This window comes from Acipenser ruthenus, chromosome 24 (genome assembly GCF_902713425.1).
Source record: "Acipenser ruthenus chromosome 24, fAciRut3.2 maternal haplotype, whole genome shotgun sequence".
Lineage (NCBI taxonomy): Eukaryota > Metazoa > Chordata > Actinopteri > Acipenseriformes > Acipenseridae > Acipenser > Acipenser ruthenus.
The window spans coordinates 8,439,610-8,457,787 of NC_081212.1; the positions used below are offsets into that span (position 1 = coordinate 8,439,610).

The following is an 18,178-nucleotide window of genomic DNA, read 5'->3' on the forward strand; positions in this document are numbered from 1 at the left end:
AGTAACATCCACCCCCTCCCACGGCTGTACATTGTAAATGAGAGCCATCAGTATGATGATAAAGTTGATGACCATGAAGTATATCAACAATATGTACAGCATAGCATAAGAATGAGCTTGTTTAAAAAGGATTTGAAAATTATCTGAAGTTTTACGGTAATACCACGTTTCATGATAATCGAATCAGCATTTCTCTAGATATATGCAAAAATGTAAGTGTGAAATACAGATGGACAGACACCTAAATAATGTACCATGAATAATATTAATATTGCAGCTGCGGTTCCGTCAATCTCAACTATTCACTGCTACCCCTAAAGATAACGGTGCACAGCAGATACGCAAGTTGGGTCAAAAGGTTAAACAAAAATTGGTAACACTTTGGTGTCTCTAATTAATGTGTAATTACAGAGCAAATGCATGTGTACTTACACATAATTACAATGTTATTAAGACTAGGTACAATGTCCTTAATGTGTAAATCTTTTTGCACAATATGTGTAAGTACACAATTGTATCATAAAAGGGTTAGGGTTATATCATGCAAACAATGCATATGTTAAGTCCATTGTAACTATGCATAATAACATTGTAATGATGTGTAAGCACACATATATTTACTAAGTAACTACTATGTAAATACACAGTAATTAGAGACACTTACTGTAAAGTGTTCCCCAAAGATTATAATACAAAGTCATTCAGGGACCATTCTATTAAGTTTGGGAAGAAAACATGTTGACTTTCATGCTTCTAACCATGTTTGTGACCTTGAGACAGTTCACAAACGTAATGCATCTATTGTTTGTTTGTTATAGAAGACAGCATTTGCCAATAACCCCGACTGCAGCACTAAGCTTGATAACTGTAGGGACTAAAGAGATTCAAAATCGTGGGCCTGTGCCAAGCAAAACACAGAACTTTAAAAAAAAACAGTTTTGTCTTGTTTTTTTTTATCCTTTTTAAACCTGTTATCCGCACAGATTGAAAGTACTGATGTATTGCAATGTTATCTCAGTGTATTGTTATATCAAGCTAGAAAGGCAGATTTCAACAAATAAACTAAGTGCAATTGATTTCTATAATTAACCAGCTTGGGTTTTCATCAACTGTGCAGCCCCACTTATTAACATTAATACAGTAATAATAATAATAATAATAATAATAATAATACAAACCAAGTTTGTAATACTAAAGAAACTTAAATTAAATAACAAGTGTTTCTAGAAGTCTTTTTCAATTTCTTCTAAGACACTGAAAAAGTCCAAACTTTTGTCATTGAATTTATTACATTTCTTTTAGTTATTGTAAATTCAGCAATATTGAGTGTTTAATTAGCTTTGGAAATCAGGTTTAATGTGTCATTGTTTAGAACAGTAAAATAGACCCTAGTACAGCTGATCACATTGATAAACCACTTTGGATTCACACTTGTCGCTTTATATTTGGACCAAAACCCTTTGATGGAAATGATGTATGTATTACACGTTAGAACATATCATTTTGTATTACTTTTTTTTTTTAAATGATGTTGGGAAATTGAGTGTCTACAGTCTTCCTATGAGTTCTGATGTCATTTTAAGGAGGCTGTGTGGTCCAGTGGTTAAAGAAAAGGGCTTATAACCAGGCGGTCCCCGGTTCAAATCACACCTCAGCCACTGACTCATTGTGTGACCCTGAGCAAGTCACTTAACCTCCTTGTGCTCCGTCTTTCAGGTGAGGCGTAATTGTAAGTGACTCTGCAGCTGATGCATAGTTCACACACCCTAGTCTCTCTGTAAGTCGCCTTGGATAAAGGCGTCTGCTAAATAAACTAATAATAATAATAATAATAGTTTTCGCCGAAACGTCAGTTACTATTGATTCCACAGAAAAGTGATCAATGTGAAAGATGTAGGTAACACTTGCATCAAATGTTAACCCTTTGGTACAGCATAACTACCATATGACAAGATAAAACAAAACACTATTATACAAACAAACGTTTGACATGGTAAGTAATCAGTATTAGGTCTGCACCAATGTCCACCCATTTCCAATCGAGAATGTTCAGTACAGGTGATGAGGTAAGCATACTGACATCCCTTACCTCTCCACTACAGAGCTTGCTCTTTAGTTGAATAGTAAGACATTCATCTTTGAACCGTATGGTTTGCAATTCGCATCCAGTCCTTGCCTTTAATTCAACGGGCTGAGATACCAAGTCATTACAATTTCAATTCAGCTATGACATTAAAAATGATTATAAATGATATGTAATAATTTATGATACAAACCAAATTAAATAAAATAATTAATTGATTTATGTGTTTGATTTAATTCTCAGGTAAGAAGAAACAATATCAAAAAGACTCCTCTAACATGCTTTAGCTGTAGTTTTTGATTAGTATATGCCACAGATTCAGAAACGGGATTCTATTAAGAAGTTTTTGCTTTGCAACAAGGAACATCTACAAACTTACTCATGCTTTTTTTACCCCCAGAAAAGCACGTACAGGTAATCGTGTTTGGAGTTTTAGTACTCAGTCTGTAAGTGCCCAATACCAAGATTCTCAATACCTTTCGGACAATTTGCTGTGCTGAAACGTGATTGATCGGATAGAAATCTCCAGCGCAAGACACCCTCCATGCAATCAAATGCTCGGTTATAAAATGCTTTCATTATAACACAGGATCAATTTTGCAGAAGGGTGCTTAAAGATAATAACCCGGAACGTGCATTAGAGATATTTCCTGGGGTACAACATGACAGAGAAGATTGAGGGTCTGCATTTCAATTTTAGGTATGTTATCCCAAACTTTAATGCATGGGCAATGCTTTTAACATGAGTGTTTTAAAAGCGCCTCTCAGGTATTCATACGCCCTGGAGATAATGAACTAGGCTGTGCAATAGGGCCTTTTTCTGGGCTTGTACATGATGAATGAGGCTGAATTGTGTGACTAGCAATATAAATGCACAGCTAAAATGAGTTTTAAACCTCTTTGGAGGACCAGTGACAGGCTAAAACTGAGACCCAGTGGAACAAAACAGTATATCATTCATGAAGTGTTATATTGGGGTCTGGGTGTCCCGCAATACATATTAACAGATATTGTCCTTCTAAACCATCATTCTTTAAATAATGTTACTAGAATACTTGGTTATGTAGAGATTAATTCAGTAGCACTTGGTTAGTAAACTCTAAGTGTAATACATGCTGATTGTTTCATTTATTATATTAACGTGTATAGTTCCTTCTGTCTGTACGCTTTTAGAACAGGTGGATGTTCTGAGCTCAAGTTGAAGGAGGTCATGGAACTAATGGAAACCGATGTGTGCTGTGTTTGTCCTGAACCATGGCCCATAGCGTCTAATTCAAATGGGATGCAGGTTCCATCTGGGTTATTGTATACCAGGTTTCTATAACTCCATGTTTAGAGGTATGAAGGTGAGTTTTTGGGTATAGTCACATGATTTGGGTTAGATTTGTGCTGTTTAATAAACAATGGCTATCTGTCCTTTGATTGGCTGACACCACTTTGGGTGTTGTGAATCTAAAGGTAAGTTAATGCACAATGAAAGCTTATCCTTACAGATCTGCAACCAATATAAATCCAGCTGCTGTTGGTCTGTGCTTGTTTTGTTCTGGCTTTTTATTGATCAAAATTCAGTGTCTATCTGGGCTTTTACGCTTTTATATTGAGTGAAAAGTGAATTATGCTTGCACCCAGAAGTACTGTTCTGGAGTTTTGATGTGTTGAGGCATCCTGTGAACTGATCCAATCAAATAACAGCACAGATAGGATGTGTAAATACTATACATTTTGTTTCAGAGGTGTTTTATCAGTGTTTATTGGTGTCCTTCTTTTAACCTCAGAAAGTGTTTCTGCAATGGTGACTGCCAAATCATGCATCACACTAATGCTTTACCAGTCTTGGCAGTCCTTTACTGCAGAAACTAATCTTCCTTGGGAAAATGAAGAACAAATATCCCACTCAGGTATTCTGCATTGGTAGTACAGTAAATGGGTAACATTATCGGTGCCAATGCACTTGTGGGTCGTCTTACTTATTAAAGTGCATATAGCTAACATAGCAATTCCAGTAAATCTTATCTAATATTCATTAGAACAAGCTTTGTTAAAGAAAATAGTGAATGGTTTAAGCTTGACAATAAAAACCACTAAGATAAGAAAGCCATTTTATAAAAGTGCGTTTTAAGTCTTGACTTGAAAATTGTAGCGGTCCCAGCTTCTCTGACAAACGAAGGCAGAGCATTCCATAATTTAGGAGCTCTACAAGTAAAAGCCCTACCTCCCATGTTGCTTTTGTTGACCCTAGGAATAACCAGCATCCCCGCATCCTGTGATCTGAGAGTGCGGTTTGGAAGATACAGTGTCAGTAACTCCTGCAAATAATTAGGTGTGAATCCATTCAGGGCCTTGTAAGTTAACAGCACAGGGAGCCAGTGTAAAGAGGCCAAAACAGGGGTAATCTGTTCACTTTTTCTGGTTTTAGTCAGAATTCTAGCGGCGGTATTCTGAACACATTTTGGGACACCAGAAAAAAGTGCATTACAATAATCAATTCTAGATGAAACAAAGGCATGCATTAGTCTCTGGGCATCAGATACAGAAATAATTGGTCTAACTCTGGCTATATTTCTCAAATGGTAAAAAGATATTTTAGTAACTTCCCTAATATGAGTCTCAAATGAGAGATCAGGATCACAGATGACCCCCAAACTCTTAATTTCTAGTTTCAATTTTGATGAGAGGCTGCAAGGGTCAAGCTCATGTAATCCCACATTTTCTTTTAGTTGGTTCTGTGAGCCCACTAGCATAACCTCTGTTTTATCTGAATTTAACATTAGAAAATTCTGTGACATCCAATGCTTGATGTCTGTAAGGCAAGTAGCTAACACAAGTTATACACAAGTTTAACCTTTTAATCATGGTCCGACATAAGAACATTTTATATATACGAAGTGATGGTAATACATTATACATTATAGTTATGGTATAGTACTCGGCATGGAGGCTGGGGTCTCTGATGACTAAATTCCTGATGGTTAGAATTTGATTGATCACATGCAAGAAAGACAGTGTTATTTTGTTCTGATTTGTTGTTTTGGAAATACAATTTTCCGAACGCTAGGTTTAAATCCTCTGATCACCGGGCCTGTCGGTGGGGGATATTGACTCTCTGCAGCAGACCTCCTGCAGCTCATTTGAGACTGCCAGCCTCCCACTACTGACTTCCATCCCCATTCATTTCCCAAAGCAGCGGAATTTCCAAACCCATTCATTGTTGTTATTTTAATGCAACGGTACATTAACTGCTACAATTATATGTAATCTGTCTGCTACTGGCAATTCCGATTTACATAATGATACATTTATATTTTAACAGTCAAATTGAAATATTTTGTATTTCTGTTGTTTTGATATTGCTGCTGTTCTTTGTAAAGATTATTCACATCAGATAATGAGTTTGTAACATTACAAATCAAATTACATCAAGAAAAATGTAAAACTGCAGGGCATAATATCTTTGAAATTTCATATATCTAACCCTAGCAGAAAGTAAATGGAATCTTATACATTTAAAATGTTAATCTATTTCCTTTCTTTAGTACCGAAGCAGCTGATCAGCAGCTTTTACAGCCGGAGTAGAGCATGGCAGCATTGGACCTTAACAACGAAGAGATTGCGTAGAAAAAATGAAAAAAAAACAAGGTTCAGATTGTAAAGTCGTGAAAGAAGTAATGACGTAAATCAAAGTACAGTAATTCCAGGTGTCAGTGTGTATTAAAATGCAGTAAAGTTTTGTTTGTATTGAGTGACACCCAGCAAGCAAATCAGCAAGCCTGCCTGTCTCTGAGCCTAACTGGTGGTGAGAACAAAGGATGTCTTGGTGTGTGAAATGGTGCGCAGCGTCATTACTGTAAACATCAAATGTACATACCAGGGTGTATAAAAACAAGGAGGTAAGCAGCTCAATTCTACATTTTTGTAGTTTTAGTTCACAGAAAACCAATAGGCTCCACTTTTAGACACACATTAACCAAGCCATATCTTGCCCCATTTCTGGGTGTTTGAAGCTGAACTTCAATGTGCAGCATGAAGCCTCAAAAGTCAGAAAATGCCACCCAGTTTAGGCTTTTAGCAGAGATGCTGAGGTGTGAGGGACAGGGTAGCATTCAATGATAAGGGGAGAAGGGAAAATGGCCAAGGTAAGAACATTTATTTTAACACCTAAGTAACACCACATTTAGCAAGGAAAAGTTCCAATTTAAATGTAATTTAAAATTGCTGCTTTTCTATTATGTGTATACTGTTATTTAAATATGCTTTGCGATACTTTTGTATAAAAAGCACTATATAAAAATAATAAATAAATAAAATATAACTTGTGTTTTGAAGCAATGACATGCATGTAAGTTGGAAACACCCTCAAGGTCACTAAGAGTGAAATTGACCTGGTTAGACAGTCAGACAAAGAGAGAAGAAGAGCAGCGAACAACGACTGAAAATACCTGCACACTCTCAATAATTCAATAAACTTGGAAGAAAATTCAGATATTGTTTAACCAGGATTGCCATTGAGGAAAGGAGAGTTATTACTTCAATATTATTGCTTGCTGAGATTCATGTACTGACTTGTGCTATTTTGATACTAATCTTCCTTTCTATTTGTGCACCATATTATTTTACTAACTTTTAAACATGTATAAAAGCTATAACAGTGTTGCATGTTTTATTGTTCAGTTGTTTTTGTCTTTGCAGCTTTCAGCTAGTTTGGGACAAATTTATAACTAACAGTGCTAATTAAATGAAATCATTACACACACACTGATTAATTATCTTTAATTGGGTGTCTAAACACCAATTCTCCCTACACTTATATTAACCCTGTTTTTAATTTGTAATCGTATTTTAGCGTACCTGCTTTTCCAAAACACTGTTGAGTTCGAAAAGATCAGACAGCCAACTGTAGCTTCGGTCCCCTTAAATAACCCAAAGCCCGCCAACAAAAATACAACATTGTATAATAATTTTCCGGCCTGGGCCCCTGTCCCTTCTCTTAGTCCAGGTGCGTCCCCTGAATCCCTTGAATCCCCTGCCAAGGGGTCATCGCCGGTGCAGTGACACACCAGTGTTAGCCTATGGGGTCTTTCTGTGGCAGCCCCTGCAGGCTCTGTCTCTCATGCTCTGTGCACGCATAGCTGCAAGCTGGTGTTGCTGTAGGCAAAAGCAAACCACAATGGTTACAGTATTTTATTCATAGCATTTATAGAAAAATAAATTTTGCTCTCTTTTCCATGCTGCACTTTTCTGTTAATCCAGTATACGTGAGTTGCTTCTGGGAGTTTGAATCCTTGTAGGAAAAACAATCATGGATTTTTTCTAGACAATGGCTCTTCATGAGCATGTTTAAAAATTCTAAATGTTTGCTCTTTGTTCTCTTTAAAGATCTCAAACTCGCAGAAGCTAGACGTATTTGAGTACCAGCCTGTGACTGACGTGTTTTCAATGTCAACTTAATTCCTTCATGCAACTTTACGAAGTTTACTGGAAGCACCGCATTGAAACATTTGTAATGAACATGCGAAAAAAAATTATTCTCTAACAGCTTCAAATAAATGACCATTAAACACATCAAATTCACCTTTACCATAATGTGTATGTTTTTCATTTAGGAAAACCTGAGACCTACAAAATGTATATTACGGTAGGTAAGATGTACTTTAAAAGGTTATGCTAACAGACAATAAACTTCCCGTCCCTAGTTGTTTTCTAGAAATTGATAATATTTGAGGCAATAAAAAGCACTTGTGCAATGGCCTTCTCATTAAAATCTTTTGCTTATATTCAGTGGAAATAATGCGGAAGGCCAAACTAATTGATATTAAAAACAGCAAATGATGAAAAATATGTTAATCCTAATGTTAACAAACAGGGAATTAATTCATCATTATTGACACTGCTTACAATAAGATATCAGCATTAGCAAGGGCAATGACATTATTAGCCTGGTTCTGCCCAATTAACATTTTTTTTATCTGATGCCAGCCAGTCAAGTCTATGGAATGAGTCAGGAGGGCTGATTAAAAAGCAACCCATTACAATCAGCAAGGCTTTGCCCTGCCCCCTCTCATATGTGCAGGGTATACAATTCACTGTGGTATCTTTCTTGGCAGTCACTATTTTTGCTTTCCGATCAGAAGACAAGATCCTACCAGCAGTGTAAACTCATAGTGCTGAATACAAAATGCTGCTCTGCTCAGATATACAGCAAGACCGAACACAAACATTTGTCCAATAGGGAATAGTCTCAGTGCTGAATCAGTTATGCTCTTCCTCCTCTATAGTAAAGATAAGCCAAATGTAACTGAGAATGCTGTTTTTCTTTATTAAAGTAAGGGGGTGTGACGAAGAGCGAATGAATCCGAATAAACAATCTCCCTCTCAACCGGTGAGGGCACTGTACAACAGGAACTGCTGGCTTCGTACTGAATGGTTGGGCAGTTAATTCCAGGGGCAGTCGGAAGCCGGCCATTCAGGAAGAGGGCGGCGTTACAGTACCTGGAGTCATTGCCCTAGTACGGTGAGCAAAGTTTCAGTCATGAATTGAGGGTACTTTAGGGGGACGTGAGGGTACTTTAGGGAGACGTGACGCCGTAATCGGTTCCTTTGTTCTGGCTAATGGGAGGAAACAAGGACTGGAAACGTGAATGAAGTGTTGTCCCATTGATAAAAAGCCTGTATTTGTCTTTGCCAGACGGCTGATACGAAGCCGGGAGCTGAAGCCAGAAGCCAGCCCGGACCTGAACGCACAAAACCACCACCACTCAGAGTACCGTACCTGCACCTGCACCCAGAGCACAGACACTCTGGAGACGTGATGTTTGTGTCTGTGTTACGTGTTTTGTGTTCACATTATTATTTCGGGACTGCAACCCCTTGTTTTGGCGCTGGCAATACCCATTGCTGGGTAGAGCCAGCTTTATTATTTAAAACCTTTTTCAAGGATATTAAAGAACCTGAACTGTGAACTTTGTGTTTGTCCTTTGTCTCGAGCACCTGAATTTGATTTTCTTTATATAGGTTCGATGGGCTATAGACACTGTTGTGTATCAGTGCAATTTCTTTTCTGTCTTAAATTAGACAGCAGTGTGGAATCCTCAAAGCCTTATCTGTAAATATGTTCTGCTGCAGTGCTGTGTTTAACAGCCAGAGAGAAGAGGAGTTGGTACTGTAGGAATGGACCAACTGGTTTCACAGACCCTGATTATCATAGTGTTGCACTTCCTTGGAAATTTCAGCAGGAGGTTGACATTGCCCCCACCCCCTTCAACAGCTTCTTTCCTGCCATTAACCAACCAGCTGCTTCCCCTATTGACTTGCTTTCAGTCATACCGTGACGCAGAAGACACTGCTCAGGGGAAATGACCAAGGAAGTGCAAGAAAATTGATTTCCTGCAAGTTAGACATGGGACCTGAGAACTTTCTTCAACCTTGTACCAGATATCATGTTTACAAATTAAAATACATACTTGCTATAACATGTTTCTTTCAGAACTGCACAGTTGAGACCTATTTAGCTAGTATAAGATTTATGGAAATAGTTTGTTAGCTACAATCACTTTAGAGTCTTATTCTGTACTGATGAGATTGCGCCAGTGCAGAGCACACCCCAGCTGAACTAACACCACTTTGCATCATCATGTTAAGCCAATGTGAAATAATCATGGTTTCTAGACATCCATTAAGTCTGTGTGGGTGAGTTTAATCTCTTCCCCACTACAGTACAGTAGCTTGTGGGTTTTAATTTGCATGCAGGCAGGCTGGAATAAGGAATGCATTTTTGGGCTGTTTGGAAGCTTGAGGTCACATTGCAGTAATCAGGTATTGAAAGCAGCATTTTACAAATAACACCATCTTTCTATTTCCATGTACAGTATTAATACAAAAAAGTAAAGATGATTTTTAAAAAAAAATTCGGAATGCTAGTTTTCAATGCAAAAAACAAATTTTAAAAGTCACTGTTTTACTATGATTAATAATATATGGCCCCTTTATTAGTACCTGCCATATGCAGGTGTGAGTTCACTGGGTGCCTGTCCAGCAGGGTTCGCTGTAGCGTGATGAGGAGAAAGTCCCAGAGCCAATGTGACACTCCCTTCGGAGTCCCCAGCAAAGACCGGTCTACTTCACACAGCCAGGACGTGAATCTATACTTTATGACTAACCATGCACACCACGTGCCTGTGTTTCTCCCTCCCCCCACCCCAGATAGTATGTTTTAAAATACACATGTTTATTTCAAAACTGCACATTTGGGACCTGTATAATGAATAATGAAAATGTGCGGAACTATTTTGTTAGCTACAATTACTTAAAGTTCTCTTTTGAAGTCGACACATGGCTGCATAGGTTTAAAGTATTAACAGCAGATGGCTGAACAACATGTATTTACCCTTAGCAACACTACAGTGCCTTCCATTTCCTTTGAAACCACAGAAGGTTGCATTTGAATTAACTTGATTCCTCATGATAGGCAGCTAAAGACATTCATTTTGAGTAGATGTTGTAACTAACATGGGCTGAGTTGGAATGCGTAAATGGCGTAAATCCTTCTGATAAAATTAATATCGGGTACAATTCATATCGGGTCATATCGGGTGCAATGTCACACAATATGTCTTTACTGCAGTGCTGAAAGAGAAGCTGTGAGACCAGACTGCCTCCTACACTTGCATGGCATTGTCATTCATTTCTTTATGGTTTAACCTGGATAAAAAAACCCATTGAAATTTACATCTGATTTCCAAGGGGCGCTGGAAGGCAGCAGCAGCAGCAGCCACACGTAGTCAGTTACTAACAAATGACAATTGAACACAACCTTTTGTAAAAGAACATCTAAACACCCATCTACAATTCAGTCGCAAACTTCTTCTCCATTCCACTCTGTACCATTTTCCGTTTCAGTTATCACATTCTGATTACTTTTTAAAACTGAGAAGTTTAAAGCACTCCTGTGGCCTCTGTAGAGCTCTCAGAATCATGTCTAATCTATGAAGACAGCTGGTACACCAGAGTGTAACCATTAACTTGTCAGCAACACAGAACACATGACTAAGAAATACTACATAGAACAAATGTGGTATTCCTTACACCCATTAGGGGCAGACTGTTGCAGGGGGGGCAGGTTAATGGTTAAAGTCTCAGTTAACTTCTGCATGGAAGTCTCTGTCATGATCCTCAAACCATCATTTAACCTTATCACTCCTTGTGGAGTCAAAATCTTCTAATGGTTTTCACCATTTAACTCTGTTTTGGACAGCCACTTCCCCCCCTGATCCCAAGTGTAGCCCTGTCTTTTTACTTCAGCATCACAGTTTTCTGCACCAACTGTTTTCTGAACTGCCGGGTCTTCTTATCCTTGGGGGTTCCATTTCAACGGCTGTCGAGCAACACAGGTTTGGGGTTTTCTGAGGGTATGTCCAATCCAACCCCATTTTATATGTCTTGTTTGTAACTCTATTCCTCATTCTTGATGGACTCTGGCCAGCGAATGCCCAAGATAGTTTGTAGACATTTACTGACAAATGTCTGTAACTTGTTTGCCATGGTCTTTGTTCCTCTCCATGTGTTTCTGCTCTGTACATTGGTGTTAAGAATGTGACGTTTGGCTATTGTTTGGTCTTCAGATTTGTTTTAGGGATACAAATGCTGTTCTGACCTTTCCTATTCTTGTTTGGATAGCTTTATCAGTTCTTCCATCCTTGCTGCTGATGCTTCCAAGTGGATTTGTCCTCAAGTGCTTCACCATTTAGGGCAATCCTGTCATTCTAACTGTTCTTTATGTGCATAACTTTAGTTTTGTCTTTAATGACTTTGAGGCCTGTTTTTTGCTGCTATTGCCGCTAGTCTATTGGTCTTATTCTGCATATGTTATTGGTTGTGAGAAAGAAGGATGATGTCATTGGCGAAGTCCAACTCATCTAGCTGGCTAAGTAGTGTCTACTGTATGCCTGGGCCTTGTCCTTCTCTTGTCCTTTGCATCACTAAGAAGAATAACAAAGGTGACAACAAACATCCCTGTATTCCTCCAGTTTCCACTTTGAAGGGTTCTATGATGAATAGATTTGCAGGTTATGCATGATTTGCACGATTTGTCTTTTCGAAAACCAGCATGCTCATCTCATAGTTGTCTGTCAAGATTTGTGTTTTGTCTTTCAAGGGTACATCTATTTAAGCCTTTCCCTGATATTGACAACAATGGGATGCCTCCAGTTCTTGCAATCTCTGAGATCCCCTTTCTTTGGTAACTTAATGATCTAGCCATATTTCCAGTCTTCCGGTACCTCTGTTGTTTCCCATATCTTCTCAATGTTGGAACAGCATTTCATTGGATTTTTCTTAATCTCCTTTACTGGCTTCCAGTGGTATAGCATCAGGGCCTGGGGCTTTTCCGCTATTCAGTTTCTTCATGGCCTCCTTGATTTCTGCTCTGCTAGGATTGTTTGTGTTTAACTGTAAAGGAGTTTCTGCTTGTGGTATATCTGAGGGGTCGGTTCTGCCCATCTTTTGAGCTGATCATAATTTTTTTGTGAATATTATTATTATTATTATTATTATTATTATTATTATTATTATTATTATTATTATTATTATTTGTTTATTTAGCAGACGCCTTTATCCAAGGCGACTTACAGATATTAGGGTGTGTGGACTATGCATCAGCTGCAGAGTCACTTACAATTACGTCTCACCCGAAAGATGGAGCACAAGGAGGTTAAGTGACTTGCTCAGGGTCACACAATGAGTCAGTGGCTGAGGTGGGATCTGAACTGGGGACCTCCTGGTTACAAGCCCTTTTCTTTAACCACTGGACCACACAGCCTCCTATAGTAGTGTTCCATTTTTGTTCTTCACTGGCTTGTCTGCTGTTTTATGCATCGCTGCAAGCTTTCTTGTAAAATCATTTTTTCATGTTTCCCTGTTTCGCTGCATCTTGTTTGGCTAGATTTCAATGAACATTCTCTTATCACGTCTCATGCTTCTTTTCACTTCTTTGTCAGCCTCTGAATACTGATTTCATTCTAAACACCAAAGTCAGTTCATGCTCCCTCCTGCAACAGTTGAACAGTTGAGGGAGCAAAGAAACAACATTTCGCAGGAGGTTACAGTGATGTGGATACACCAATCCTTAAAAGAGATTTTCTTTTCTCCTGGTGAACAGTCAGTTGATTTATGACTCATGATGTGTGATTAAAAATTCGTAGACAGAAATACGTATAATAAAAATAATGCTGCGATACCGACAACATAGGACACAGCAAAGGTAACATACTGAGTTTCTTGTAAACACTGCAGGGTGTTCTGTAACACTTAAACTAATTTAATCTGTTTCATACTTTCCTTAAGTGTGAGCAAGAATCAACAAGGTCATGTAATGTTGCCAGCATAACAATGGCCACTGGGGGTGCACAAGTAATTTCATATTGCAAATATCTAACAAATTCACTTCTTCAGGGGGAAGAATGTACCAGTGCACACCCCTTGGTCACTTTTCTACTGGCCTCATTACAGAAAATACCACCTTGCTCAGAGACTAAAGGTAAAATATGCTGGTGACTTTATTTACATGCAGAAACAATAATAAATGAGGATTTAATAAGAATAACACATATACTGCGATAATAAACTGATACAAACTTAAAAAATATGCACATTCAGTGTTTTTGTTTTGGGAAAAATAAAGTAGAATAAAGTATTGAAACAAACTATTATTAATTCATGAAAAAAAAAACACAAATATGAATTCAAGCTGCATACACTATTGAAAAGTCTCAAGTCCTTAATGCATTGCTCTATAATTGCAACAAATAATATAGGAATTTACTACAGCAAACCGGCAGTATTTGTAAGTGAATGTACACTATACTCACAAGCAATCAATATCTCTCAATCATAACACAATTACCTAATAATGACATTGGAAGTGAATGGAACACTGTATCTGGTGAGTTATATCCACTTACAAATTGAGATGTAGCAATCATGTACATTCCTGTGTGATCCATTGCAATAATAGTGCAATGCATTAAGGACTTAAAACTTCTGAATAGTTTTATGCAGAGTGCAAGAATTAACTTGGAGATTTAAAAACATAATCTTATGTAAAAGGCAATAGCCATACATACAGTAATCCAGTCTCATCACATAAGCCCTAACCAGGATGCTAGATGAACACTTTCTAAGTCCATATGATAATGGATTCAAATATAAATGACATTTTCTTAAACTGTGCCACATTCAAATATTACAGAGGCTATTGCAGGCATTGTTTGTCATTTCGGCTGCACAGAATTGCAAGGCTCAGCCTGACTACACATTTACAAACCAAACGAGCAAGATGGGCTGAATGGCCTCCTCTCGTTTGTAAACTTTCTTATGTTCTTATGTTCTTATGTTCTTATTATGTTATAACCGGTTTCAATTAAAAAAAACAAAACAATATCACTCATCAAAAATGGCAGATGCACACTTAAAAAAATTTTTCAAAGGCAAAATGTAGCCTTTTGATCATCAGAGGTTTTATTGCCTCTTCCCCCTCATCAATGTCCCTTGCTTATCTTAAATATGTTTTAAAACAGCATTCAACTTACTGTACTAACATCTATTACAAGATGTGTTCTTTTTATACAATGATGTGTAAATCCAGCATCTTTGTGCAGGCTGAAACAGCAACCTCTATGCCATTATATCCTATGAATTGTATTATTCGTGCTTGTGTAAGAGGCAGTGTTGTGTGATGCACTGCTGTCATGGAAGATAAAATCTCCACAAAAGCAGATGAGCCTGGCTTGCTTGCACAGCTTGCTGGCACTGCGCACGGTCACTGGTTCACATCACCCTCCCTCTGTTACATTGCTGCCGTGATCTCATTTGTAGTGTTTGCTGTTTTTAAAAATCCCAAACCTCAACTTAAAGCACTGGGAAGTTCTATTAAGGGTTTGATCAGTGCTGTAAAAGTATCCCGATCCAGGAAACAATAGACATTGTACCAATGAAAATACCCTGTAAAATATAGGTAGAAAAGAGAGGCACGTTTAAAAAATACTGCAGTAGAGGTTTCACCCTCTGGAGGGTTTATAATTAAAACACACTGCAGATGCAACCCTGTGTGCAGCACGATAACTGAGGAATAGGGAGGACCTGCCAAACCTTTTACCAAAATGAAAGGTTAATATTCATCCTATGTGTCTCTTAAGAAAACATGAAAGATTCCCTTTGATTAGCACAGACTTCTTCCTGCTTGCATGGTTTTTTAAGATACCTCTTGATGTTTATTGTGATGGGCAACACTTCAAATATATTATTTAGGCTTTCTTTTGAAAACAAAATGCTGAGCATCCAGATGGTGGAATTAACTGTGTTTAGTGGGATTAAGGTTATATTTTAGTAAAGGGCGAATGGGCAAAAAAAATCTATAGCTTCATCTATGCCTATGTGACATGAAGGAAAAACACTGCAACCCAGACAACAACTTAAATGTTTTTAAATAGTGCAAGTGCATTATAATGTACATTGCGTTTGCTCAGATCACAGCTTTGACATGATGTGGCACAGACTCCACAAGGTGCTGGAAGGTGTCTTGAGGGATCCATTCAGTCATCAATATATCATGCTAGGTGATAGACGGGCAGTTGATTGTAATGAGAAGTTCATCCCAAACATGCTTCTCTGGATTGAGATCCGAGGATTGCGATGGCCATGGAAGAAGCCTGAAGTCTCTGTTATGCACCTCATACCATTTACACTCAGAATGGGTGCACATTTTTCCTACTGTTTTTTTTTTAAATGTGAGCACCATCTTTTAACAATAGCATCTTTTAATATGTATCCCATCTCATAATGCAAAACTATATACTGAAGACGGGAGTTGTTTAGAGATAGCATGCACATAAAAAATGGAGGCAGGACAAATTACCTTTAAATAAGCAAAGCTGCACAAGTGGGCCTACATGGGAGTGACATGGAAAAAAAAATAAGAATGCGGTGATAGACGAGTTCCTTTATAAATATACCCAATGGTAGTTCCATTATAGGTGACACAACTTCCATAGGAAATATTTCACTTTTGAAACAGGTCAAACATCAACTGCAATATTGAAAATTGGAAAAGGCACAAAATAAATAATTCATTGATGCACCCAGACCCTGACAAAGCTTGAACTGAAATGACAAGATTTTATTCATTGTTATCCACAGACTTCTTTTATTTGCTTAGTCAGTCATCGATGAGTCAGCTGCAGACTGTAGTTACATAATCTTGTTTGTAATGTCTTGGCATCTCATCCCATTGTAATTAATGGAGATGCAAGGGGTGGATGCAACTGCTAACCTCACGGTCCAAAGACAAATGTCATGATTCAACTAAAGAGCAAGCTCTGTATCCAAGAGGTAAGTACATGTCTTAAGCTGCTGTTAGTATTATTAACTCATCAGCCACTAGGAGGAGATCCGTTACAATATAAAAAAGGTACAGTTATATAAGGTCAGGGCAAGAATGATGTATCACACTAAATTCTAAATAGACACCAGGAGAAGAGTCAACCAGCAGCATATGATAATGAAGGACTTCTCTGTGTCATTCTCAATATTAACCAAAACAATATGCCAACAACGTCCATCCCCACCACGTCTGTAAATTCAAAATCAGAGCTATTAGTATGATAAAAAAAAGTTGATGACCATGACATATATCAACTGCATGTACAGATTAGTTTCAAATAAGAAATGGCATTGATCTAGATGTCATTATGTAAGAAAGTCCAATAAGCCAGCTCTATTGTATTTAGTTCCACCTGTTATATTTACAAGACAAAAACATAAATACACAGGTACACGGCAGGCTTAGTACATCAGTGCTGTCGGCTTCATGTCGTTACGCTGTCTGACGAGAATGTCAGAGAGCACTGCAGTTCTAAAGGGGTTGTAGCTTTTTTTAAAAAATGTTATTTACTAGCTCGAACAACAACAAGCTTGTTTCCCTCTGGTTGCCTGGCAACACTTGCACTGAGGCTAGCTCATGCAAGGCCGAGCATAGGGCCTGCAAGAAGTTTAGACAGGGCCCAAGTGGGCAGGTTTTCTTTTATTTATTTTCTTTTTTTGAATGACGTAGTGTCCTGACGTCACAAATGTAATAAAAGTGCCCACTTGAACTGCTATTTCTGTCTGACACCTCCTCTTTTATACTGTCGTTTTGGTATCCCCTCCCAACAAATACACAGATCTTTCACTATATATACTGTATATATATATATATATATATATATATATATATATATATATATATATATAATTCTATAACAATGTGAATGCCGACACTACAAAAGTGTTTGAAAAAACTTTTCAAGCACGAGATGCTTTGTCTTGGCACAACTGCATACATATACATGCTCTGAAGAAGACCTACAGGTCGAAACGTTAGCTGTGTTTGCTGTGAAGTTTTAAAGGTCTTTTTTACCATGTTAACTGTGCTGTGTTGAATTGTGAGGTTGATTAGAATATTGTGTATAGTGAATGATTAGTGCGTCTTTGTCTTCTAACCAGTGGGCGTGTGTGTTTGAGCCTACTGCACTTAAATTGGCATCTTAACTGTGCAAATATTTAGTCTGACTTTCTAACTGAGGACGCACGCGCTGTGTGTCTGTGCTCATTGTGTGAACTCTACGCTGCTGGGTGAATCAACTTATTACCAGGTAAGTGGATTGTAGTTAATTTGATAGTTAAAATCATTGTTGCTGGGGTAACTATCCCTGCATTTAATAATAATAATAAGGTTCTGTTAACTGGGCTGTGTTGAATTGTGAGGTTGATTACAATATTGTGTTAAGTATATGGCTCTAGGCTTACAGGATAGTCAGGTCAAATCTCACCCAATGAATATTTAGTAAAGCCCATTAGTCACAAACAAATACGCTATAAGCATGTGTGACAGGAGTGACTGTAGGGTGACATCAGACCAGAAACAGAAACCAAAACACGGCAGTGCTGGCGGGTGAAACAGACGCTACGGCGCGCAGCGTTTTATTAAACAAGAAAATAAACAGTTTTAACAAAACAAGACACTCAAAACAAAAGGGCACGTTGGACAAACAAACAATAAACAATAACAAA

At 37.9% G+C, this 18,178-nt stretch overlaps 1 protein-coding gene across 1 annotated transcript in view; it reads left to right on the forward strand.

Annotated features, from left to right (window-relative positions):
- Positions 1-6,207: 6,207 nt before the first annotated feature.
- The window catches only part of LOC131700627 (proline-rich protein HaeIII subfamily 1-like), a 76,234-nt gene continuing 64,263 nt past the window's right edge, over positions 6,208-18,178 (forward strand). Inside the window, exons 1-4 of the mRNA XM_058999160.1 lie at positions 6,208-6,216; positions 7,457-7,518; positions 8,766-8,885; positions 9,152-9,236. Of these exons, the coding sequence (XP_058855143.1) occupies positions 6,208-6,216; positions 7,457-7,518; positions 8,766-8,885; positions 9,152-9,236 (276 nt within the window). The remainder of the gene's footprint in view (positions 6,217-7,456; positions 7,519-8,765; positions 8,886-9,151; positions 9,237-18,178) is intronic.